Source organism: Neophocaena asiaeorientalis, unplaced genomic scaffold, assembly GCF_003031525.2.
Source record: "Neophocaena asiaeorientalis asiaeorientalis breed wild unplaced genomic scaffold, Neophocaena_asiaeorientalis_V1.1 scaffold473, whole genome shotgun sequence".
NCBI lineage: Eukaryota > Metazoa > Chordata > Mammalia > Artiodactyla > Phocoenidae > Neophocaena > Neophocaena asiaeorientalis.
This window is the reverse complement of record NW_020174935.1, coordinates 2,356,264-2,383,182: the sequence shown is the minus strand read 5'-3', so window position 1 is coordinate 2,383,182 and position 26,919 is coordinate 2,356,264. Positions and strand designations below refer to the sequence as shown.

Here is a 26,919-nt window from a genome sequence, read left to right as displayed (position 1 = left end):
GTTGGAGGGACAAGGTCTTAGGTCCCGTAAAGCGGGAAGAGGTGCTTTGTGGACTAGTATTCAGAGTATCCTCCATGCAGACGAAACCAAAATGAGGCTGAGGAACCTTCTCAAGGTCTACTGACCAGTGGGGAGCGGGAGTGGGAGGACTGGGTCCTGGTGACCCGCAGCCCTGCCAGCCACACCACACTCACACGCCGAGAACCAGCCTTGCCTTCAGGAAGAGGAGGAGCTGGCGCGCAGCAGGGGAGGCCTGTCACCCTCTCAAGGTGTGCAGGGACCTCGGGGGATGCTGAGCAACCCAGCGCCCTCCCCTCAGGCTGTGAGGTGGCAGCACCAGTCCGGCCCGGAGGCCGGGTTCACATCCTGGCTCTGCCACTCCCAGGCCTGGTGAGCTGGCACTTCCAGATGCTGAGCGGGGCAGGAGGCAACGGCCACCTCCCAGGGCCGCCGCGAGCTACACAAGACACCCGTAGACTATTAACAGCACGACACATTATACCACCCTTTATTATCTCTTTACTGCCGTAAAAAGGTGATTCTATCTCTAGAGACATTCTCGGAAGAGAATCCCTTTGTGCCCAAGCCTCTGTGACTGATTTTAAATCTGCTCACCCGCACAACGGAGATGGCTTCGTGGTGGAGGGGGTCAGGGCCCTCTGCTGAGATCCGCTTTTCTTCTGCTCATGCCGCGGCTCCCCTCGGAAACCGGCACCACAGTGGGCCCTGCCCTGCCACAGGAAAACATGCTCCTGGACCACAGGGCGAACACGGAACCTTGGAACTGGCCTTTGACTTTTCAGAGTCCAAGCACACTGGAGGCCGTGCACAGCAGCCAGTCCCTGGTGAGCTGTGTCTGGGGCATCATGGGGCAGGAGGCTGGGCACCAGGTGGGGGGGTGTTGGCAAGAACCCAGGGGGGCCTCAGAGACTGACAAGAAAGTCTGAGTTCTGCTCCACCACTGACTGCGTGACTTGGACAAGGTGTGAGTCTCCTGGGCCTGCTTCCTCCTCTGAAAATACGAAGGGCAATTCCAGCTGACAGCCCTGGTGGCACCCCTTCCCCAGTGAAGGCAGAGAACATGCATGAAATGGTCTAACTGAGGGCCTGGGCTGGCCTGATCCCGACCCTAAGTGTCTGTAAGAACAGTGCATGTCTCCAAAGCCCTCGACCACCCAGAGCAGCCGGTCTCCAGGACCTTTTGGAACCATTCTCCACTGTTCTCTGTTTCCAGTGAGCCCCGAGGCCTGGCCTAAGACCTGTCTGTTACCGTGGAGCTGGCAGAGACTCACAGTCAGTGGTTAAGACTGCAGTCTTAGCAGCTCCCACCCTGGGGCCCTCCCCAGCTCCAGCGGGGAAAAGCAGAGCAGAACTGGCTCACCCTGATTCAGGGCCTCGCCACTCCCAGAGGGGCCTGACAAGGGCGGCCCCTGCCCCCACTCAGGCCGGGCACACCTCCCCTCTTCACCCGGCCCTGGGGAGCCAGCCCTGCCCAGCCTGCCCACTCTGGTGGGTTCCAGGACCAGTGCTCCTCTTGGACCAGTTCTCTCCGGTTCCTTTCTACCTGACTGCCCCCTCTGCAGCCATCCCAGTGCCCCTGAGCCCAAAGAGGCCTAGGGACGGGGCCCAGGGATGGGTGCAGGCCTCGAAGGTACAGACGCCAACTGGGGTTCCACTCTGGAGGCCGGCTGGAGAAGGCGAGGGGGCGCTAGCAGTGGCCACAGGCTCCTCCAGGGGAGATGGTGTCGGGAAGGGGGTGGCCTTGGGAAAGCAGTGGCTGCCACTCGCGGGGCTCGTGGGCTGCTGCACTTGTGCCCCTTGCTCTGAGAAACAGCAATGGTCGTGGCTGAGGCTGCCGGGGGACTGAGCCCCCGGCCCCTGTGCTGCCGCCGTGGCAAGGGGTCTGGTCTGCGTTGGTGCACTGAGAGAACATTCTCTACAGCATCGCAGGCTGTGGAGTGAGAGTACGACACAGGCTGAGCACCAGGCCCCCGCTGGCCCCCGGGGCACAGGCAAATGGCAGGAAAAGGCCCGGAGCTGGGCCCCGTCCCCAGGCAAGGTCCTGCTCAGGCTGCACTCCACGGCTGGGCTACGGCGCCATCACCACACTCTGCTCGCCATGGTCCACGCTCCAGAGGCGGTAGAACTCCGCAAAGTCCACGTAAGGCTCGACGCGGCCATCCTCGCCGGGCGGGAGCGAGTGGGCGGGCCGGGAGCGGAAAAGGCCCCCGTCAGAGCTGGAGCTGCTGCTCTGGGTGTGCGTGTTGGTGGACTGCAGGGTCAGGGTCGGGCTCTGGCTGGGAGCACAACAGGGGCAAATCAGTGATGGGCCGTGGCGTCTGGCCAGCCCCTCAGGGCACAGGCCACAAAGGCAACCACAAGGGCCAGCCGGCCAGATGTCCTTCGGGGCAGAGGAAAAGTCAAATGTATTTTTGAAGCTCTAACCACATGTAGCTCTTTAAATTAACTAGAATGAAACAAATGGAGCCCCCACTTCAGTGCTCAATAATCACGCGTGGCTAGCGGCTACTGCGTAGGATGCAGAACCTGCCACCCGCAGAGCGGCGCCGAGCTGGGTGCCACCCACTCCAACCTCTCCAAATCCATCCCAGACCAAACCCCACTGGTCACAGGCAGGCCAGGGCTCTTCTCCCGGAAAACCTCCCTACTCCCTCCTCCTCGTTTCTCTCGCAAGCTGGGTGGGGACGGGGCCCCCACGTTCCCAGAGCTCCCCGGGCACCCACCCTCTGCCACACAGCCTGCAACATCTGGGAATTACCTACTAACCCACTGTCCTGCACACTCCTAGCACTCAGAGCTGGGCCAGCCCGGCAGCGGGGTGGGGGGGCAACTAAGCTCTGACACAGGATGGAGGGACCCAGGGAGCTGGAGGCACAGAAGAATGGCTGGTTCTCCTGCCTGGTCTGGGATGGCTGCTCCACGCCCTGCCTTTGTGGACACAGCTGGTGGCTCCTCTGAGCAGCCCTGCAGGGGTGGGGAGGCCACCCGTACAACGCTTGGGATGCCCATCACGCAGCTGCCCGGCAGGCCCGTCCAGCCCACAGGGGCGGCGGCGGCAGCAGCCTGGGGGCAGGGAGAAGGAAAGGCCCCCTGCGAGGCACAGGGAAACCTTCCCGGTGGCCCTTCCAACCGGCCAGATCCTGAGTGGGCTGGGTGGGGCACCTCTATTATTCTGTGCAGGGCTGGAATGTGGAAACCAGAGCCCAGCCCCCTGGTGTGGCAGGTGGGGGGTACATTCCCCAGACGTGGAGGGGGCGGGGCAGACACCCGACCTGTCAGGCAGGTCTGCCAGGAGTGAGGAGGGGGCCCGCCCACCACACCCCCAGGCTCCAGACCCCCTGCTGCCTCCACCCCTCCCCCAGCCTGAAACTAGAGAACTCGCTTCAAAGCTAAAATCGGACGCTTCAGTCAGAGAGCACTGGCTCTCATAAGCCGGCACAGGCCAAACAATGTCCCACAAGCACAGATACCATGGGGGAGGTCCCCCAAATCACACACTCCAAGACGGGAGAAGAGAAAAGAACAAGAGGACAACCTTCCCATTAAATGAAAACGAATACATGGCACCTGCAAGAAGAAATGAGCAGCAGGCAGTCAGCCTGAGCTGCCCGTCTCCACCCCCTCCCTTCCGGCTTCAAGGAGCTGCTGGAACCTGCAGTCCCGCCTGGGAGGCTACGGAGGCCTCCCCAGGGATGGAACTGGGGGATTTGAGAGGAACAAGACCCCAGCACACCTCAGGGCGTCTCATCCAAGGTTCCTCAGGCATAGGACCTGGCCCTACGGCCACTCCTGTCCAGGGACCTAGGGCTGTGCCCAGGAAGCAGGCCTGTGATGGCTGGGGCTGGGGGTGGCCGCTTACTTGGTGAGGGTGGGAGTGGCTTCGTCCAGGGTGGAGGCGCTGTGGGCCCCGTTGACTAGCTGGCCCTGGGAGGGCATGACGAGGGACAGGGTCACGCTGGTTTTGCTGGTGCTCTGGGCGCTTGAGTAAGGCACGGATACGGGGTACACACGTCCTCCTGCAGCTATGGGAGGAAGAGAGTGGTGGGCTACAGGACGCAGCTCGGGGGGACCCTGCGGTGGCAGCAACAGGGCCGCTCCAGGGCCCGAGAAGGTAGGCGGTGGCCCGGCTTGGATCCCCTAGCTTGACCCTCTGCCCCTTAGGACAGCGAAGGAGTACGTGCGGCAGAGACTCTTCCGGGCCAGGCAGGGGCCTCGGCTCAGCAGCAAAGCATGCCGGTGCTCAAGGCAGGAAGAGAAGTGCTGAGCTGCCCCAACGGAAGGGTTACTGCCTGGCTTCCCACGGTGCTTTAACCCAAGGGCTAAGTATGCTCCTAGTTGAGGTTGGCCCAACAAAAATACGGTTGCAATAACAAGCTAGAGAAACTCCAGTAACCCCGGGGTCCATGGGAGAACAAATCCATCTGATGCTTGAGTGCTAGAGCTTGCTTGTTTGAAAAAAAGAAAAAGAAATGCAGCCCCCAGGAACTGATGGTCTTGACACTAAAGCAGCACTGGGAGGGAGAACAAAAGAATAATTCTTCCTGGGCAACATGATTCAGAATTAAAAAGGTAGAGAGTAAAGCGTCTCTCCCTCACCTCTGACATGCCCAACCTCGGCTAGGTCCCTTCCTTCTAGGGCCTCAGTTTCCTTTCTGTAAAAGGGTTGTTAATGAGGACGAAAGGAAATATGCGGGCGAGGTGGCTGGCGCACAGCAGGCACTGAGCCCACAGCTGCCGCTGTCCCCGCGATGTGGCCCGTGGTGCTGCAAAGTGCTTCCCGCGCCCTCAGGTCTTTCAAAGGAGGCCAGGGCAGGTGGTATTGTCCTCATTTCACAGACAAAAAGGGAAAAGTAAGCACAGCTCAGACAGCTTTAAAGTCAGGGCCGGGCCTGGAACTGCTCAAAGCCAGGCCTCCCGACTCCACTCCGCCCCAGGCAGCAAGGCCGTGGCCTCGGGCACAGGCTTGCGGCACACATACCTGGGGCGGGGGTAGGTGCGGCCTGGCTCATCTCTCCCAGGGGGTAGCCGAAGTTCCGCACCAGCAGGGTCATGTCCTCGTGCCTTGGGCAGAACTTGGCACGCTCCCCGCCACTGGCGAAGGTGTCACTGTGGATGCGCTTCACCCGGTCCACCACGGCCTGGGCCACTGCATCCAGGGAAGTCTGCTTGGCGAACTCCGTGTCGATCATGGCGGCGATCTCCTGGGGGCGACGGGAGCACAAACCTGGTGAGCAACGAGGGGGCGCAGGGAGTGTAGGCCACACCTTCACAGCCAAATCAGGACACTTAGGGGTCACCAGCCAAGCAAGTGGACGTCCCCACCAGCCAAGCCTGCCACCTGAGCTTCTCAAGGTATTCAGGATAATTCTTTTGGAACTTTCTCATTAGAAAAGGTGTGACCTTGTGATTTCTCTGATTTTTGGCTTCCACACACCAAAAAAATGGGGGATAATATCCACCTCACTGCATTACAGTGAAGATTAAATAACATAACAGATGTGAGGGCACTTCAAGCTCAGTACAAATTGTCGGCTTTCTTTCCTGGAACAAACTTATTGTAGGAGATGATATGTCGATTTTGTCAGAAACTGAGGATACAGGATGAAGAGAGGGTCCCTGCCCTCAGAGAAGTCCACTGTCCCGTGTATTCTAGAACCCAGCAGAAGCCACTGGATAGTCTTATCACGAAGAGCAAAGAAAGGAAAAAAAGATCACATTTATGGTAAGATAAAAAATATAAACACAAAATCCTCTACATGATGGCTGGCTGCAGTCTCCTGGAGGTAGGAGGGCAGGCTGGCAGGTAACAGGAAATGACCTGGGCCCGATCCGGGGGGCTCAGCTCCAGCACTGACCAGCTTTGTCACCTCAGGCAAGACCCTGAACTCTGTGAGCCCCAAGTTCCCTAGCCTGACATGGCAGTGAGCCCCTGCCCCTACCATGTTATAAGGCTACTGGAAGGAATGAGATAAAATAGATGAAAAACCTTGAACACAGGTATTAGGAGACAGTGAGGCGCCTAAGACTTGCCCTCGTTATTTTTAATTAGGACAGAGCAGAAAAGGTTACCTTCTCACCAGAATCACAGATGGAAGGAGAAACACAAGCTGAACTTCTCTGACTGACCCAGCAAGCCCAGGTCAGGTAAAGGCAGCTTCCCTTCAAGGTCATCCTCAATGTGACTGCCTCCAAGTCCCGCTTTAGTGACGACCGTCTGACACGTGCATCCCAAGGTGTAGGAAAAAGCAGCAGCTCCCCCTGGCTGAGAACCTATGTCTACCACGCCCAGCCTTCATCACAACCCCACAAAGGCAGATGTCATCATCCCCATCTCAGAAACAAGGAATGAACTGTATATCATCTGCAACTCAAAGAGGGAAGCGACCGAGGCAGTGGAGCGGGACCTGGGCGGGCCTCACGACTCCTTGGCCAGCGTTCTATGTACCAGGCTGCGCCCCTGCTGGGCTTTCCTCCGCGGCCCACCCGGGCCCTTCCCAGACAGTCTCCAGAGCCACGTGTGCCTGTGGAAATTCATTTCCCTCACCCTCTTCCCTTAGACTTTGCTCAGGACCCTGGGGACTGGAACTGCTTCAAGCCCAGATGAGCAAAGCTTTTGGGTAGGATGGGTGTTCTTAGAACTCTGGGCTTTTTCTTCTCCCAACTTTGAACCCAGAGAAGATGTCTGGTGAAAGCATGTGAGAATCAGAGCTCTGGGGAGCATGCCACCCTGCAGGCTGGCCAGCCATGCTCTGCTCGGGCCCAGCTCACCTGGTTGGCCTGCCCAGGTCCGTGGGCTGCCTCCAGGGCCTTGTACAGCCCCTCGGACATCAGCACCAGGAAGCCAGTCACCCCATCCAGGGGCTGTGCACCGTGGATTTCAGGCTCCGCGATGATGGGCTTGGACTTGGCAGCGCTGTGGGAAGAGAGCAGAGGGCACAGCTGTGCTTGGAATGGCCCCCTGGGGACATTTATTCTGGTGAGAAGAATCTACATCCAGAATGTAAAATAAAACACACATCTGACAAGAGGAAAAGAAAGAGAGGAGAGAGAAAACCAGAAAAACAGACCTGTCTTCTGAGGGCAGCTCTTAAAATAAAGCTCAGAGGGCCAGGAAAGCCAGGGCGAGGCTGGGGTCACAACGGCCAAGGTCAAATGCCCAATCCTGGTCCCACTCCGCACTTCCTGTCCACAGAGCTGGGGGGTGGCAGGGGGAGGGTGGGACAGCCAGAGGGATGGGTTCTCTTTTAAAAGCCCACTCCTCTTGGGCTCCTCCAAGCTGGCCGAGGCCCCACATACACTCTAGCTGCAGAGGGACTATGAACTGATGCACCATCAGAGCTGGCCAATGTCAGGAAGCTCCAACATGCACACATGCACACAGGGCAAGGACAAGAAGATGTTCCTGGCAACAGGATTTGAAAGAGTGAGTCTGGCAACATCCTGAAGGTCGGTTCATCAGTAGGGGCGGGTTAGGTGAGTGCTGACAGCTACACACTGGAATCCTAGCAACTGTTACCAAGAATGCTGCCAGCCTTAATTGTAGGTGTGCAGGAATGGAGGAGTGGGTGTCTATACTGAAAAAAGTGAAGTGCACAACACTGGGCGCGGAATGCTAGCATTTGTGGGTGTTTTGAAAGGGCAACTTGCTCCCTCCCCACCCCCAACAAGCACGCGCCATGCACAGTGCATGCAGAGCGCACACACACGCGCGCACGTACACAGAAACTCCAGGGCAGGAAACCTCAGAAACTAGCAGCTTCTGAGGAAGGAGTCTGGGCTTGGGGGGGGAGGAAGATTCACTTTTCACGGCATATCCTGGGCACTGTTTGAATTGTTTTAAACCACAGATGGACCTTTCCATAAAGCAAACAGAGCCCGACAAATTAGAGACAAAAGGTTCCAAACGTAATTATTTAAACGTTGTGAGGGTAAGGAGCTGTAACACATGTTTTCTAAGACACAAGGTGGGCATCACCTTGTGTTGTCGCATACAGGGTCGCCGTAGTTCAGGACACAAGCTCTGAATTCAGCCTGCCTGGCTTCAAGTCTTGCCTAAGCCCACTATTAGCCCTGAGACCAGGCAGGCTACCTAGTGTCTGCATGTGTCAGTTTCCTCATACGAAAATACCTCTGGGGCAATAAGAGCACCCACTTCATAGAGCCTGAGGACTGAGTAAGAGAATGGATGTAAAAAACTGCGCATGGGCTTGGATGAAGGCTCACGTTATTATCATCATCTGTTTGCTATGAGCAGTGGGTGGCATCCAGAAGGGACAACCCATATGGCAGCCCCGCCCTGGCCCCAGTCATGACAATACCGACCAACAGGCCTTCAGTCTGTCTCTATCCACACCAGGCAGCTCATGCCAACTCTGGCCTCTCCTGCCAGGCCCTGTGGCATTGGTTGCTGCCCTTGGCTTTGGCCCAGCTCCCCACCTAACCCCTTGCCAGCCTAGCTCTACAGGACCCCAACTCCTGGCCTGCTGCCTGCTGGGTCCAGGGCCTGCCCCACACCAGCCTCTCCGGGAGAACGAAAGAATCTCCTTGGGCTCCAAACTACCTCAACTGTACCTGTTGTCCCTAGAGCCTAAAATCTGCACCTGCCCCAGGCCTCTGGTCTCACAAATGGGGGCAGCTGGGCCGGCCACTCACCTGAGCAGGTCGATGTCAGTGTAGCCATATTTGACCTTGTAGTCCCCAATGCGCCTGGTGCTCTCCTGCCCGCAGATGACGCCCACTTGCTTGATTTTTCCTGCATCCAAACCTCCCAGAGGAAGAACAACATGACAACCTCAGAGTTTGTTCATAAAGAAGAACCAAAAGAAGGGGATACAGACATGTCCACAAACACGAGGCACTGAACAGGAAGTGAAATCATAGCAGGCACCTTGGAGGGCAGTTAGCCCAAAGTCCCCCAGTGTCCTCAGCCCCCATCCCCATCAGAACACCCGTGGCTCAGAGTCCTCCCCTACGGGACAGCAGATCCAGCACTGCCCAGCTCAGCTCCCTCTGCAGCCTGGGCTCACAGGGAAGGCAGGGGGTGGCCATGGCGGCAGCTGGAGCCCCAGGACTTCTTTGGCCTCTCAGTCTCCACCAATAACAGTGCATACCAGAGACTCCTGGAAGCATTTCACATGTAGTAACTCTTTCAATCCTCACAACACCCTGAGGTTAAGTGTTACTATTATCCTCATTACACAGAAGGGTAAACTGAGGCACAGAAAACTTGAGTAAGTTCCAAAATCACCAACTAGTAAGTGGAAGAGCTGGGATTCAACCCCAGGCAGGCTGGTCCCAAGCCCAAGGTCACAGCCCGTCCACTTCATGCCTTTCTCTACGTGGCCAACAGAAGGCACAGGGTGAGCCACCAGGCCCCGCCCCCCACTCACCCAGCTGTGAGAGCCGGAAGAGCTCATCCTCATTCTCCGTGGTGTGGTCCACGTTCAACTGCGTCACCTGAAGACCATCCACCGTGGATTTGCATAAAAGCGCACGGTTCGTACCTGCAGAAGAATTCAAGCAGCTGAGCAAAGACTGAGAGCACAGCGAAGAACAGGACACGTTGAGAAAAGAGAGAAAAGGCAAGCATCTCACACGTGGAAATCCTTGAAATGAGCAAAGAAAATAGGCTCAGACCACTGGAGCCAGTCACCAGTCAGGGAGAGCTGATAATATTAAGGAATTAGGTTAAACTTTTCCAGTGACATCCGAGGACAATTATGATTAGGATTTTAACGAGACCTTTTCCCTAAGGAGCCACACTGCAGTATTTACAGATAGCACGACACAGCGTCTGGGTTTGCTTAACAACAACGCGGGGACAGAGGGCTGTAGATGAAGTGAGGCTGGCCCGGGGAGGATGCTGGGGCTGGGGGATGGGCACACAGCAGTTCATTAAATGCTCTTCACATAAAAATGCTGTTTATTACAGTTTTGAATTTTTTCCGTAACGAAATCTTAAGGAAAGGAGAAGAGAAGAGGGACCGTATCAGTGGGGTCTCTCCAGAGCCCCTGCAGTAAACTGCACCCTGAGGGCACCGCCTTCTCAGGCTCGAACATGGCCCTTCTTCACCTACAAACCCAAACGTCCCTGTGACCTCTCACCCTCCAGCCCAAACCCAGCCCATCTTGCCGCCCTTCATGCCAAGTGGGTCTTCCACAGCCGGACAACTTCTTCTAGACAAGGAAGCCACTAAGGTAGCCCAGAGAGGGGACACAACTCCCCAAGGCCACAAGCCAGTTAGGGGCACAGGGGGGACTCAAGCCGGGACACCAGCCTCTCAGCAGGTACTTCAAATGCCCCGGCCTGGGACTGAGACGTCCTATGGAGCTAACGGGAAACACTTAGTGGTCTCAGGACGCTCGAGGTGGAGGTCTTCCGTGTCTGGGAAGCAGACCGCCCAAAGGACACACGGATCCCGAGGCTGACCTTCTCCCCTGCTCTCCTGCCTTGGGACAGGCAGGTGGCTCACCGACATTGGCGACATAGAGCCTGTTGTTGAGAAGGACCGCCACCACGGCCATGGCTCCTCCCGAAATCTCCTTCTCCAACGTCTTGAGTCTTTCAAGGATCTTCTGATACTGAGGGGGCAGCTGGTGCTGAGGGGTGCCCTAGAAGCCATCACCGGCGGTCAGAGCAGGCCAGGGCCTTGGAGAGCATCTCACCAACCTCCCCTCCCTTAAAGACAGAGCATCTGAGGCCCGGCCGGGAAGGAAGCTGGCTGCAGCTCCAGGGCAGGCTTCTTTCAGGAGAGCCAGGCGTGACCTAATTCGTCCTGTCGGCCCTGAAGGTACCTGCGCATGACGTGAGCAGGCGGGTGACGAGGCCTGGACAGATTCGGGCCGAGGACCGACCTGGAAGGAGCTTCTCTCACACCCTATGCCCACCCCAAGTGGAGTCGCAGAGTATGGCTGCTCGTAGCCAGCCAAGGAGGGCCCTAGGAGGGCAGACCTGCTGCCACCTGCATCCCATCAGAAACTGTCCCCTAACACCTGCCGCTCTGGCCCAGTTGTATCAATGGCCTGGGAGGGACATGGCAGATGTGTCCTTGCTCCTAGCAAAGCTGGACCTTGATCTGCTGCTCGTGGGGCACAGGCTGGGGACGTTACCTCAGGCAGCTGGGACTGGAGGCTCGCCTTCTCTGCCAACGCGTCATCGATGGACTCTAGGAAGCTCCTCTCCACCACATCGAAGGCCTGGAGGCAGAGGACAAGGCGGCAAAGGCCAGTTCAAACACCACTGTCGTCTGAGGCTGAAGTGCTATTAACGGCAACGAGTTGCATCAGCCGCAGGTTACCATGTGATGGGGCTTCGCACAGCTCACCACCAGGCACTGCTGCTCCTGCAGGGCAAGGTCTGATGAAGATGGCCCCGTGGGGCTGGTGTCTTCCAGGTGGCAGTGCAGAGCGACCAGAGTGGCGGGACGCGGCAGAGAGGTAGGGAGCACAGGCTGCCTGAGGGTGACGGCCAGCTTGGCACTTGCCAGCCAGGCAGCGCGGCCTCCTCAGAGGAAGCACTGTTCTGACAGTGACTGAGGGTGTCCGCCTTGAGCACCCAGCGCCCGGCTCAGACCAAGTCTAGGTCAGTGACAGCTAGTGTCACTGCCACATCCTGAAGGCCCCTCAACACAGCTCACGCTGCCGCCTTTCCCAAGGGCGCCAGCTGACACTCACTGGCACTGGGCCCTAAGGCCATGGCCAGCGCGCGGGCCCGCAGGTGCCAAGGCAGGAAAATGGCTGGGAACGCTGTTTTCGAGGAAGAGGAATCCACATTTCTCGTCTAAGACTAAGTGCCCCTGGACTTGCTTCCAAAAGGCGATGCCAGGAGGACAAACTCCAGAACAGCAGCAAGCAGAAACGCAGAAGTGGCAAAACAAGCACAAGCCCAGCGGGAGCGAGGAGGCAGGGCCTGAGGAGCCCCCGTTGACTGAGTGCCTGAGCCACGCCGGGGGAGAGGGCCACCCTCAACGACCTTGTCTCTACCAGGGCTCAGCAGCTGCCACTATACCCCACGTCCAAGGTGACGTCCATAATCCCCTTCCCCAGGAGCATCTCGTCCAGAGCCAACCCTGCCAGGCGTGGGGAAGGACTGCTGCTGGCTGCCCGGCCCTGCACCTGGGAAGTGGGGTGCCCCTGCCGCTGCAAGAGGCTCCCAGAGCTGGTTCTTCTGCGGAGACAAGGAGCCAGCGAGGCCTTCAGACCAGCCCCGGGCTAACCGCACGCTCTGCAGTCGCAGGGCCGAGGCGCAGGGAACTCAGCCACGGCCAGCCAGCCCGAGCCCCAGTACCTGCAGCAGGACCCGCCGCACGTCGGCCTCAGTGTGCTCGGCGCTGAGCTGGCCCAGCAGGAGCTCCGCAGACAGCCGCTGGGCCACAAAGTTGGTTACCCGGTTGCCATCGTAGCCGTTGAAGACCCCGTACAGGAAGCAGCTGTTCTCACTCCTGACAGACGGAGAGGGCAGGAGGTGGCCTGAGACCAGGGGCTCACAGAAGAGTGATGCCAGCTCCAGAGTGAGGGGGAGAAAGGAAAGGCATCGGGGAGACAAAAGACACAGCAGCTGTGGCTTCAGGTGCCCACGTGGGTCCCCCACTTTGACTATCATTGCACTCTGGCCGTGACTTTCTAGGATACCCCTGCCCCCTGTAGCAGGCCTTCAGCTGGTCTGAGGTCTAGATGTGGAAGGGACAGCAGCAGACACCACCTCCCGTGGGCCATATCGCACTAGGAAGCCCCACGGAAAACAGCTGCAAAACTGCTTTCTCTTGCTTGCAAACCTACTTCTGGTGCCCAGGAGAGCGCTGCCAGCACTCTCACCTGAACTTGAGCCAGTTGTCCTCTGGTGGGTGGCTCTCAGTGCCCTTGCCATCGGCAGAGTAGCTGCGGTTGGAGGCTGAGCCAACTCCAGAGAGGTGGCAGAGCGGCAGGTCATCCGTCCAGCTTGGTTGCTGCTCCTGGGAAGGACACCAGGAAACCAAGCGCGTTACCTTCTCACCCAGGGCAGACCCCACTTCATCTGCTTTTTCTTCCCCAACAAAAACCTAGCAGGCCCGGAGCCCCACCCAGAGGGTTCCACTTCCTCCTGGAAAACAATGATGCGTGTATGAACAAACACTTGCAGAAGGGTTTGCGTGGTTTATGGCTAATCCACAAACTTCCCCGGGAAACCTGAAAAAGACTAGAGTTCCCACATGCAAGGCTCAGCAGGGACCTCCAGGAGTGCACTACGCTGTGGAGCATGAGTGAAACACACACACACAAGTGAAGCAAACTCCTCGTATAAAAACTCTTTGGTGGTCCCCACCTTGCACTGCAATGGCTCTGACTCCAATCCCTTGGGCACTGGTTAAAACCGCAGATTTCCAGGCCCCGCCCACAGAATGTCTGATCCTGGCGGGGCTCAGGATATATGCAGTGTAGACAGCTCCTCCCAGGGGACTGATTCAAGCAACACAGATCCACACCTAGAGAAACTGACTTAGAAGCTCAGCCTCAGTCACTCTTCCTGGCACTGGGGTCTCCACGCCCTGGTCCCCACTCCACCCTGGTGTCCTCTCCCATCTGCCCCCCTGCCATATGCTTCTCCACTAGTACCAAATGCTTGCAGTACCCTGTCCACATCCCGCTCTTGCCCTCTGCGTGGAACACCCTCCTTGTCCTTGTCTAATAATTCTCCATGTCCTTCGGGACTCTGGCTCGGGAGTCACCGCCTCCAGGAAGACTTCCTTCAGGACGCCCCTCCCCAGGCTTGGCTGCCAGCCCTCTTGTGTATCCCTACTACACTTGGCCCCCCACTCTTGCCTGTGTCTGACTCCCATTCTACCCATGGATCTCAAAGCAGGCTGTTCAGTATAACCACGACAGAGCTTTAAACGCAAACACGCACATATACACAGAGCTGTCTAGGAGGCAGCCCAAACACAGACTCTGAATTTCCTAAATCTCCTTGGGGGGGGGCACTCTGAGCACCTGCACTTTCTAAGCCCCAGAATCGACGCTGACACAAGGCGCAGGCGTGATCCACTAACTCACTGAAAGCCTCCCCTACACCCAGCCCCCACTTGAGAGCCCCGCCTGGTTCACAAAGGCATTCCCGTGCCCACCAAGCTGAACTAGAGCAAACTAAAACTGGGAAAATCAAAGTTCAACTGCAAGGAGAGTACAATTTGGATTGAAAGCTTTATTGAAACTTTAAAAAGCACGAATACTGCGCACAACTTCTTACAGGTTAGCAGTAAGACTTCGGAAACGGATGTGAAAACTACTTCAGCAGGCTCTTGCAATCAGGTATGTGAAAAGCCTGTGGTTCGCTTTCCTGGCCAATTTCATCTTTTGTTTATTTACATACTGACAGGGAGTGACTTCACAGATTTTTATTTATTTTTTTTCATTTCAATTGCTTTTATGCTGCATTTATTCCAGCGCTTTAGTTTTGTGCTTTGCACCCTGGAGCAACTTCAGCAGGGTGTGGGAGTTTGTTTTTATTTTTAAATTAGCATATAGTAAAACTGCCTTTCTGGTGGGCAGGTCTATGAGGTTTTTTTTTGTTTTTTTTTTTTGTGGTACGCGGGCCTCTCACTGTTGTGGCCTCTTCCGTTGCAGAGCACAGGCTCCAGACGCGCAGGCTCAGCGGCCATGGCTCACAGGCCCAGCCGCTCCGCGGCATGTGGGATCTTCCCGGACCGGGGCACGAACCCACGTTCCCTGCATCGGCAGGCGGACTCTCAACCACGGCGCCACCAGGGAAGCCCCAGGTCTATGACTATGAGTTTTAACACTCGTAGAGATTTGTGTAACTACCGCCACAATAAAGATACAGAACAGCCCATCTTCCCCAAACACGCCCTCATGCTGCCCCTTTGAAGCCACACCCTCCCCTAACTCCTGGCAACCAGTGACCTGTGCCCCATCACTCTACAGTCTTTTCAAGAATGCCATAAATCAAATTATACAATGCATAACCTTTTTCTTCCTCTTTCTATTGTGGTTAACACATATAACATAAACTTTATCATCTTAACCATTTTTCAAGCCATCTTTAAGTGTACATTTTACTGGTGTTACATATATTCATAGTGCTGTGCAGCCATCGCCACCATCCATCCCCATAAACTGAAACTCTACCCATTAAACAAAAACTCCCCTTTCTCCCTTCCCTCCGGCCCCTGGCAACCACCACTGTACTCTATGTCTTTAAGTACATAACCTTTTGAGACTGGCTTCTCTCACTCAGCATTATGCCTTTGAGATCCATCCAAGCTGGTGCGTGCACCAACAGTTGGTCCCTTTTTATTGTAGAGCAGTATTCTGTCATATGGACATAGTATAGTTTATCCATTCATCCCCTTAAGGGCATTTGGGCTGTTTCCAGTTTTTGGCAATTATGAAGAGAGCTGTTATAAACACTCATGGGCAGGTTTCTGTGTGAACATAACTCTTCGTATCTCTAGGGTAAACACCTAGGAGTGAGACTGCTGTTTAACTTTATACGAAGCTGCCAAACTGCTTTGCAAAGCGGCGCGCCACTTGCCTCCCACAGGTAACGCACGACCCTTCTTGCTGCTCCACATTCTCATCACATGGTATTTTTTTTTTTAAGACATTCTAAGAAGTGTATAATGATATCTCATCACAGCTTTAATTTGCATTTCCCTAATGGCTAATAATGATGTTGAGCATCTTTTCATGTGCCTATTTGCCATTCACATATCTTCTTTGGTGAAGTGTCTCTTTAAAAAGTCTCATACCTATGTTTTAATTGTGTTGTTTGTTTTCTTAACTACTGAATTTTGAGAGTCCTTCATATATTTTGGATAAAAGTCTTTTCTTGCATATGTGATTTGCAAATATTTTTCCCAGTCTCTACCTGCTATTTCATTCACTTACCAGTGAGTGTCTTTTGTAAAGCAAAAGATTTTACTTGTGATGAAATCCTTTTTTTAAAAATATTTATTTATTTTCCTTATTTTTTTGGCTGTATCGGGTCTTAGTTGCAGCACACAGGATCTTTAAGGCATGTGGGATCTTTCGTTACTGTGAGCTGTCTCTGCGTTGCAGTGCTCAGGCTTCTCTGTAGTTGTGGCACACGGGCTCCAGAGCACGTGGGCTCTGTAGTTTGCAGCACGCGGGCTCTCTCACTGAGGCGCGGGAGCTCAATAGTTGTGGACCCTGATGAAATCCATTTATTCATTTTTTTTCTTTCATGGTTCATGTTTTTGATGTCATCTCTAAGAACTCTTTGCCCAGGCTCAGGTCACAATATCTTCTGTTTTCTTCTAAAAGTGTTATAGGGACTTCCCTGGTGGTCCAGAGGTTAAGACTCCATGCTCTCAATGCAGGGGGCCCAGGATGATCCCTGGTCAGGAAATTAGATCCCACATGCACGCTGCAACTAAGAGCCTGCATGCCTCAACTAAAGGATCCCTCATGCTACAACTAAGACCCGGCACAGCCAAATAAATAAATTTTAAAATAAATAAATAAAAAATAAAAGTGTTATAGTTTTACAATTAGACCTGTGATCCATTCTGAGTTAATTTCTATATAAGGCAGGAGATTTAGGTAAATTTTTTTTTTTTTTTTTGGAAAAGGTTGTCACATTTTTTCCAATGTTTTTTTTTTATTTTTTTTTTTTTTTTTTTTTTTTTTTGGCAAATGGATGTCCAATTTTTCCAATAGTATTTGTTGAAAAGACCATCCTTTCTCTGGACTTCCCTGGTGGCGCTGTGGTTAGGAATCCGCCTGCCAATGCAGGGTACACAGGTTCGAGCCCTGGTCCGGGAAGATCCCACATGCCGCAGAGCACCTAGGCCCGTACGCCACAACTACTGAGCCTGTGCTCTAGAGTCCATGCGCCACAACTACTGAAGGCCGTGCACCTACAGCCTGTGCTCCGCAACAAGAGAAGCCACCACAGTGAGAAGCCCGTGCACCGCAACGAAAAGCAGCCCCCCCAGTCGCCGCAACTAGAGAAAGCCTGTGTGCAGCAACAAAGACCCAACGCAGCCAAAAATAAATTTTTTTTAAAAAGAGTATTTTAAATACTTCTGGTTACTTTAAAAAAAAAAGAAAAAAAGACTATCCTTTCTCCATTTAATTACCTTTTGCACCTTTGTCAAAAATTAACTGGCCATACTCGTATGGGTCTATTTCTTTTTTTTTTTTTTTTCCTTTTTCGGTACGCGGGCCTCTCACTGCTGTGGCCTCTCCCGTTGCGGAGCACAGGCTCCGGAAGCGCAGGCTCAGCGGCCATGGCTCACGGGCCCAGCTGCTCCGCGGGATGTGGGATCTTCCCAGACTGGGGCACGAACCCGTATCCCCTGCATCGGCAGGCGGACTCTCAACCACTGCGCCACCAGGGAAGCCCTGGGTCTATTTCTTGACTCTATTCTATTCCATTGATCTATGTGTCTATCCTTCCACCAACTCAAAGCTCTTGATGACCATAGCTTTATTAATCTGTATTTAATATCTACATTATAACATCAGTTGGTGTGATGCCTCTAACTTTATTCTTTTTCAAAACTGTTTTGGCTATTCTAGTTCCTTTACCTTTCCATATAAATTTTAGAATCAGCTTGTATTGACAAGAAAATCCTGCTGGGATTTTGATTGGAATTGTTTCAAATCTATAGATCAATCTGAGGAGATGTGACATCTTCACTATATTGAATCTTGCAATTCATCAAACGGTATGTCTTTGAAAGTCCTTGTGTCTTCTTTATGGGACTTTAAAAATTCACACAACTTCACCACAAGGGCTAAAAAGCTACCAATGCCTACGAGCAGTCTTTGACAACAGAACATACGACTAAAATCTACTAATGGAAAAGGAACGGCAACAAGAGCTGAAATTCTGCTCAGCTCCCGATGGTGCTGAGCATTTAACTCTTTCAGGTCAAGCTACAGGGAAATAAAACAAAACAAAACAAAAAACTGCTTCACAGCAACACAAAACTGTTTCTAGTTTTAATCCTGACCTGTCTCACTTTAAAGCAACAAAAATGTCTCTCTTAACATAAGTGTGAACTTCAGTCTTTGGAATCCACATATGACATTATGCAATGAGAGTATATTTGATTAATACATATATTCATTCAACAAATGTTTACTGAACATTTACAACAGGCTGGCATTACTCCAGGTGCTGTGGACACAGTGGAGAAAACAACCGAGGGTCCTGGCTTGAAACTTCCTTTCTAGGGAGAGAGACTTCAAACATGTAATACGATAAATAAACAAGGCACTTTTAGACAAGGGAACGTGCTATGGAGAAAATACATCAGGGTAAGGGGACAGACAGTGGTGGGGAGGGCTCTTTCAGATGAGGTGGCCAGAAGAAGCCTCTCTGGGGAGGTGACCTCTGAGACAGACCTGAACGATTATGGAGCAGTGGCCATTTCAGAAAGTGGGTAAGGAGCCTTCCAAGCAGATGCAAAGACCCTGAGGTAGAAAATAGAATGACTTAGGTTTAAGGAAGTGTGAGGCTGGCGTGGCCTCTGTAGTGAGCAGCGGGGAAAGTGGCTTGCTCCTGCGTTTTACACACATGCACGCACGTGTGTGCCCAAGTAAGGACAGTGTAAGGCCTTTAAGGCCACAGAAAGGAGGTCATTGCCAAGGAATTATATTTCAAGGAACAGATATTGCCAATCATCCCCTATGTCTTAGATCTGATTAATATAACTCCATCACCAAGGACCTCACAAAGGTCTCAGGCAACCTCGCAAGTAAATTTCCCAAAGAAGCTCCTTTTTCTAGGGTCTGCCTCCTGCCTCCAACTGGGAAGAAATTAAGCATAAGATAAGGCAGAGGCACAAAAGCATCTCCCCAACTAGGAGTGTCCCCTGTCCTGAAAAGATGGGCCAAGAAGCCAGTATTCGGCACCCCAAAATGTCCCAGCTGTTTTAAAGCATGGGAGGAGAAGACATTTATACTTTCTAGAATCCTGTCTGTGATTAAAACTGAGATTAAGATGGATTGAACTCGTCCTCTAATGTGAGATGAACAATATGAATGTGTCGCCCACGATGCAAAACCCGTCATCGATGCTGCAATCACGGTGCTTCCTCTGCCATTATCTAACTCCCGCAAGGGTCAGAGACAGGCTTCCGGGGACTTAAATCTTTCCAATAAATTCATACTTTCCAGAAAAAAAAAATATTACCCAAGCAACTTATGGGCCCACTCGGCATTGAGAAATACACTATGAAAAAGACTAGTACGTTAGTCTTTCACAAGGAAGGAGACAAACTCAAAATGGATGACTGAGGAACTTGCCACATCAGTGTGTCATGGCAGAGGAACAATTCATGTAAAAGCACTTCACGATGGGAGCTCACGAAGCTGCTCTCAAGAGCGGGCTGATGCCATGCTGGCTGCTGCAGCCATGCCCAGCTGACATGAGCGTAGCAAGCTCCCCAAACCAGAAAGACTGTGTGTCTGACAGTGGTCAACCTACTTAACAAGTACCTTATTCTTCAGAAAGTATTTACGCTTAGTGTCTGGATACTTCTACAGGGTTAAGTGCTTTTTCTGAAATTGGATTTTCATAATGTTGAGCTAGTAATATTTTGGAAATGCATTGTTTTAGTAATTGGCAATCAGTGTTTAGGTCAGTGGGTAAGTACTCCAGGGCTTAAGGGCAGTGTTTGTCCATTTCTGATAAAAACACTTAAGGAAACAGTCATTGATGGATATTTTCTTAATGTACCATTATATATATACTTCAGTCAGTCCTAATACCAGCATCTTACTTAGTGGGTAAACACAAAAGGCATTCGCATTAGGATCAGGAACAAAGCAAGGATACCTATAATCTCCATTACTTAATGAACTGGAGGTGTCAGCACATGCAATTAGACAAGAGAAAAGAAGGAGAGCATACGACTTGGAAAAGACGTACAGTCATCTCTATTTGCAGTTGATGTGATGGTATTTGGAAACCCTAAAGAATAAATAATAAAACTAACTCAAATGAAATAAATCAGTAAGATGGCAGGATACAAAATCAACACAAAAAATCAACAGCCTTCATATACTTAAAGAAAAGATGGGCATCTAGCCTCTACTTACTGTCAACTAAAATAACAAAGCCTTTTTCCTCTGAAGTTCTCGAGTCAGTTCCCCAAAACCACACTCCTGTAGAGGAGTTTTTTAAACTTAAATTTATATCGGTTGGATTATATCTTAATGCTTTCATCTCAGCCATCCAGCCTGTTGACATAGTTTTGAATCTCACCCTTTGACAGATTAACAATCTCACTCAGCTGTCTATCTTGTACAGATAAGGCCTGCTACAGAGTGTTCCAAATGACTTCTAAAAAACTGTGACCAGAAGAAAAAGCGTGGGAAGCTAACCCGCTTCTGACAGGAGGTGTCTGCACCAAACACAGAAGGGAAGTAACACCTCCGCCAAAGGTTTATGATACTTGAAAAGCCATATGTATTTTTGGAACCTCAAATAAAGAGGCTACTGACCCTAGAGGTACAGTCACAGAAACAAGCACATACTTTAAAACAAACCAACTATTTATATATGAACCTTGCTGAGCGAAGTTCTCCTATTTCACATTGACATTCTTTAAACAATGAGTTTCTAGCCAACTTGCCTTGCTATTTAAATAAAGAAAGAAGAAATAAGAAAAAAATTACCCAAAGAGCATATTAAATAGTATCTACGGTAAGGCAGAGCCTCCCCCTTTCTGTCTTTCCAAGTCCTATCCACCCACAAAAGCCCAGCTCAAATCCCACTGGTGCCAGAGGCCCGTGTTTCCCAAACCTCAACCATCCACTCACCATCTTCAACAAATTATCCATTTCATGTTTTTTCTTTAATCTGCCATGTTTTCTTTTATTAAAATGACTTCATTTTGAATGTAAACTCTTCAGTATTATAAGTGGAAAACCATTATTACCTGCCAAATCTTGACGGTAATAAAAAAGGAAAACAAAACAAGGTTATTAAATTCTAGCTTAAGTCATGGGCTGCTGCACTCTGAGCTGAAGCCCTGTTCTCTCTGTTGAAATAAAGGGAGATTAGCAAGAACCAGAAAGGTGTTACATACGTACTAGGACCAAACCAAGTTTATCTCCTGGTATCATCAGAAAGTTTCAAAGAGAACTAAAGAGCAAATAACCCCCACATGTAAGGATGCGTTTTACATCGGCATACACCTAACCACCTCACTGAATGTGTTCCAGGTTCTGGGAAAATACTGCCCAAGGCCTTGGGGCCCCTTCCCTGAGAAATGCATCCCGTGGCCTCACCGTGCATTCTGGGTACCTACTCACTGGCTATTAACTATTTGGCAACTTGTGGCAACTCTCAGGTTATAGCCTGGTATTGTTAATTGGCTACTTTATTTCACCGATTCAAAGACATGTATTTTCAACATTTTTAATATCGCTGAAGTTAGTGTGTTACAAGTTAATTAGCAGGGCACTTTCCTTCTTAGTAGTATATAAAATAATGACGTGTCCTTATAATCCATAGTGTCTTAGACCCAATGACATATGGGCAATTTCTCAGATACTCATGAGTGCTCCTTCAGCGACGGCCCTGCATGGAGTGCAGTCCCCACAGCAGCTCAAACATTCGGTAACAAGCTGCCAGACAATTCCAGGCGGTGCTACCCGTGTGGGGGTGGGAGAGTATCTGGTCCTCCCTGATTTCAGCAGTGGCCCTCAAATCATTCTCACCCTGCTGTGGCCGGGTAAGCTTCAATTGTATTCTCCCCCTTCTGTCCACCGCCATCGGGGATTATCCATACCAAGCACTCATTGCTGATTCTATTAAAACCCACCAGACTGCCAACACTCTTGCTTCCTTCCTCCACGTTTCTGAACAGTTTTCGGAAAGGTCATGTATTTTCTACTCACACAAACCACCCACCCTTCCACCCCTGCACGCACTGATGCACACTTTCTCCCACGCCCGCAAATGCCAGGCCCACAGCACCAGCAGCAAGCGGTGCTTAGCGCCTGAACATGAGTCGTGAGAAGCTGAGAAAGGGGAGCCTCAGGCTAGAGCCTCATAAACACATACAGCAGTGAGTATGGCTCACTTAACTCTTTGATGGGTTACAAACCCATTTCTCACAAGAAAGAATCTGTTTCGAAAAGCCTAATTTTAACTTGATTTTCTGAGGGAGATTCCAAAATTCATATTTTGGTATAAATTTCTCTAGTTATTCAATTGTATTTAACCCATTAAGGGGGTCACACCTTGCCCACATATATTTCAGCATCAGCACCTCATGTACACGTGACCATGTCACATAAAGATAGTCCATAAGGGCTTCCCTGGTGGCGCAGTGGTTGCACCAATGCAGGGGACAAAGGTTCGAGCCCTGGCCTGGGAAGATCCCACATGCCGCGGAGCAACTAAGCCCATGCGCCACAACTACTGAGCCTGTGCTCTAGAGCCCGCGAGCCACAACTACTGAAGCCCACACACCTAGAGCCCGTGCTCCGCAACAAAACAAGGCACCGCAATGAGAAGCCCGCGCACCGTGACAAAGAGTAACCCCCACTCACCGCAACTAGAGAAAGCCTGAGCACAGCAACGAAGACCCAACACAGCCAAAAATAAAATAAATTAATTTTTAAAAAGTAGTCCATAAAAGTCCCCACAGAGACTCATCTCAAACTCCTGGGCAGCAGAAATAGACAAAAGCATGATTCCAAGTTCGGGCCACAGCCTGAATATCAAATTATAGTATGAAAAGGCTAAGTGTTTTTGTGGCGGAAGCACCCGGATTACTTAGAAGCAAAAAGGAAGCTCAGAAAGGGAGAATCATGCCCTCAGCAAGATGATTCTGGGTGGGGGTAGCAGTTCTTTCTCTCCAAAAAGCCTAAAACACCCCGATGCCTCCTGCCATCTCTATCTTTCAGAATGACCCCCTTTTCCTTCCTCACTTCTCTGGGACCGACCCCACTCCTGGCCCCCACCTCTTTCACTAGGGTTTCCATCAAAGGTTCTCTATGCTTTCATCACAAATATAGCACTAATACATTTTAAAGGGGCTACTAATAATTGTGGAGCTTACCGTGTGCCGGAGCAGCTGGACCACATTCTGACGGCATATGAGACAGTTGTAGGTGATGGTCTAAAGGATGTTTTTATTTTAAGGCTATGTGTTTATTTTAACATACATTAGAAGAAAAATATATGGCTAGGACCTGTGATTTCATAGATATAATTGCTCAGGAAAATTTTGATTTCAAGTTGACTTTTTAAATAATTAAGTAAATAGTAGTTTAGGCAAAATTAAACTCTTGATTCTCCCTGCCCCCAGGGCACGCCTCCTCCAGGGCTCCCCACCTCAGTAAACAGCACCACTGTTGTTCCAACCAAAACCTTGTAGTCCTTCTCGACTCTTCTTCCTCTGTCACACGCCTCACACTTGATCTGTCAGCAAACCATATCAGCTCTTCCCCCCAAACACAGCCAGAACTGGGTCCTTCTCACCACCCCTCTTCCGTCACTCTGACCGAGCCTCTGTCGTCTCACACCTGGGCAACGGGGAGCACCACGCAGCAGGTCCCAAGCTTCCACTCTGGCCGCTCAAACGCCTGCCTCTCGACAGAAGGCTCTTTCTCCAGCCACGAATCAGATCACTTCATGCCCCTACTCAAACCCACCCTAGAGTTTCACATCACACTTAGCACAGAATCCAAAGCTCACATCAGGATCCACAAGGCTCCCTCGGACCTCGGCTTCTACTACTCCCCCAACATACTCCACTCCAGCCTGACGCTCCCCTAATAGGGGAGCCTTTGCACCCCTGTTCCCTCACGCAGGAATACTCCCTCTCACATCACCCACCTCATCTCATCAAACGTTCAACTGTCTTCCCCGACCACTCTGTCTAAAACAGGCCCTTCACCCCGCTGTCTGTGAATCTGGCCTATTCTTCCTCGCACCACCCCTATGTTATATTCTGGATATTATTATATCATATATAATCTGTACTTCTTTCTGTTTCCTATCTCACTCACTAGAACATAAGCTTCACGAGGGCAGGGTCCCCTGCATCTACACAGTGCCTGCCACATACTGAGTACTCAGTGACGTTTAAGGGAATGAACCGTAGGCCTTCGTTCACATCAGGACTGAAGGTTGAGCTTCATGGCTGGAGGTAACCACACCAGGTCAGGAGTGTAACATGTTCATTTAATACTAACAACTCTCCTGGGAGTCCTCTCGGGTGGGGAAACCAAGGTTCAGGGATGTTAAGTGAAAAATCAAGGTTTAGGGATGTTAGTGAATTGCCCAAGGTCATACAGGACCCGTGAGCTATTTTAACAGGCTGTGAAGGGCCCAAGTTCTTTTGAAGCTACTTCAAAAGCTCATCTTTTCTTCACAAGACCTTTCAAGGTACTACACTACCTGGGGAGCAAAGGTGAAACTCCTCAGGATGACATTCCACGAAGCGCTCTGCCATCTTGAACCTGGCACTCCCTCCCAGCACCATGACAGCAGATCCCCAGCCCCTCCTGCACTGACCTGGTCAAATTAGGCCATCTGCAGCCCCTCAACACATTGACACTAGAGTGCCTTACACATCACATTAGTGATACAGGCTCCTTCTCCCACGCAGGACTGCAAATGCAGTGGGGGTGGACACCTGCCTTATTTATCTTCGTATCCCCAGGCCCAGTAACTACAGACCAGCAGATCTCATAGCCACCTGCTGAATGACGGTGTCTGAGCTACTCTCACCGGACTCAGGACAGTGGACGGCAGGCCAAGCCCAGCACACCGTGTGGACCCTTGGATACCCTGTGAGCAGAGATGTCTTGATCATCATTAGCGTGGGAGGGGTCTGGTGTGGACATCCCTATCATCCCTTTGCCTTTCATCACAGTGCTATGTGCTTAAAGCTAACCATCCAACTTTAAAAGACTGCACACGTTCTGGAGCTAGCAATGCTCACCTCTGTCTAACCTGAGTCCCCTGGGCTCCATCACACCGATAAGGGAGGGAAGCTGGTAGCCACTCTCCTCAGCAAGCCAGGTCAGCCTATGACAGTTAACCACACCAGCATCTGCCACAATCCACCCAGTATTTCTGGAATATTTACTACACTGGGGACATTTACATAAGGGCTCTGCCCTCCTACAAAGCAGAGGGCCAGGCCTACCTAACCAACTCAAGGATAAGGCCAGGGCTTCCCTGGTGGCGCAGTGGTTGGGTGTCCGCCTGCCCATGCAGGGGACACGGGTTCGTGCCCCGTTCCGGGAGGATCCCACATGCCGCGGAGCGGCTGGGCCCGTGAGCCATGGCCGCTGAGCCTGCGCGTCCGGAGCCTGTGCTCCGCAACGGAAGAGGCCACAACAGTGAGAGGCCCGTGTGCCGCAAAAAAAAAAGAAAAAAAGGATAAGGCCAAACTGCCAGGCAGTAGTAAAATAAAGGGACAGCCAAAGGTGTGGAGGGGAAGAGAGCATTCCCCACTGGGAAAAGCTGGGAATTGCCGTCCTGGAGGAGCAATTTCAAAGGGAGTCTACACAAAGCCTCTCATTAGATTACAGCAGTGAAGGCCACCCTTACCCTCTGGTTCCAATGCTTCAAGACCCCTTAGGGCAGTAGGGCCAAGATGCGCTGCATTTCTGTAAAGTCAGGGCTGAGCACTGAACCTGGCCTCAAATGCTTTACTCATTATTTTATAAACAATTTATTGAATGCCCAGCACCTAGTGATGGGAGGTGCTGGTAACACTATTCAGTGTTCCCCTCTCTTCAAGTTCACTTTCCAGTACAGGAGGCAGACAAGTCCGCAGGCAAGTACAACAGACTGCCAGGTCTGAGGAGGACCCAGGGGACCAGCAACCTGCCCTTGGTCCATGGTGCCAACACGCATGTGCATGTGTATATGTGTGTCAAAAGGATGCAGGTGCTGGAAGATACCAGTGACAATCCCATGAGGGTCCAGACTGGGGGGAGGGGGGAGGGGGGAGCCTCAAGACAATCCTCCCACTGCCTGCTCTTACCTAACGGATAAGGAAACTGAGACTGAGGGAAGCACAGTGAGTTACAGCCAGGACCAGAACCCAGTCATTCCCTCCTATAGCCTAGAGGTTAAGAGGGTTTCTGGAATCAGAATCCCTGATTTTAATCCTGCCTCTGCCACTTACCAGCTGTGTGGCCTTTGGCAAATGACCACCTCTCTGTGCCTCAGTTTCCTCATCTGTAAAACAGGGAGAATTACAGTACTTGTCTCACGGGGCTGTTATGAAAAATTAAACTTAGAAATATAAAGCTATTGGCACAAAGCCTGGGATATAGTAAGCGATACACAACTGGCTGCTGCTGCTATGATGATTACTATCGCACGACCCGCCCAGGGCCCGGGGTAGGCTCGCTACCCCGCCTCTCTCGGCGGCCGCGCACCACTGTCCCTGCAGGCTCCAGAACGCTCCTAACCTCCACGCGCCCTTGACGCTCGCGGCCGCTGGACCGCGAATCCGAGCCCCCGACGGCCCGGCCGGCAACGCGCACGCGCGGCACGCACCCGGGGTCGGGAATGAGGGGGGGCCGGCCCGGGAAAGGGGAGGGCGGCGGCCACACCCTGCCAGGGACGGGGAGGCGACCAAAGGCGGAGAAGGAGCCGCGCTTGCACCCGACAGGTCCCCCCGGGCTCCCAACCCCCATCCCGAAGAGCGAGTGGGTTCCTCACACTCTGCAGCAGGCTCCTCCTCTGTGCCGCCATCTTGGAGGGACCCCCGCGAGCGCGCCCGCCTCCCGGCAGAGCAGGCGAGAAAGGCGGCTAGAGCGGCCCAAAGCCGGCCAGGAGGACCGCGCTGCCAGGGAGCTTGAGCCCAGCGCCACCCTACGGCCGAAGTAGGATGTGGCCGTAGGGAAGCGAGTGCGCAGGCGCGCTCTTCCACCATTTCTCCCGTAAGA

General features: G+C 52.3%; 1 protein-coding gene across 3 annotated transcripts; it reads right to left on the bottom strand.

Moving 5' to 3' along the window:
• Positions 1-480: 480 nt before the first annotated feature.
• Positions 481-26,798, bottom strand: TAB1 (TGF-beta activated kinase 1 (MAP3K7) binding protein 1). Of its 3 annotated transcripts, none has more exons than XM_024761510.1 (11): positions 26,693-26,798; positions 12,835-12,971; positions 12,308-12,461; positions 11,131-11,217; positions 10,494-10,632; positions 9,411-9,524; positions 8,674-8,785; positions 6,790-6,934; positions 5,000-5,222; positions 3,881-4,043; positions 481-2,297 (listed from the first exon to the last, which is right to left on the bottom strand). In XM_024761510.1, the coding sequence occupies exons 1-11, from the start codon at positions 26,723-26,725 to the stop codon at positions 2,090-2,092; spliced, it is 1,515 nt and encodes a 504-aa protein (XP_024617278.1). In that variant the 5' UTR covers positions 26,726-26,798; the 3' UTR covers positions 481-2,089. The 3 variants fall into 3 exon arrangements, with proteins under 3 accessions (XP_024617278.1, XP_024617280.1, XP_024617279.1); XM_024761512.1 differs by having other exon boundaries at positions 2,149-2,293; XM_024761511.1 differs by having other exon boundaries at positions 2,274-2,401.
• Positions 26,799-26,919: the final 121 nt, after the last annotated feature.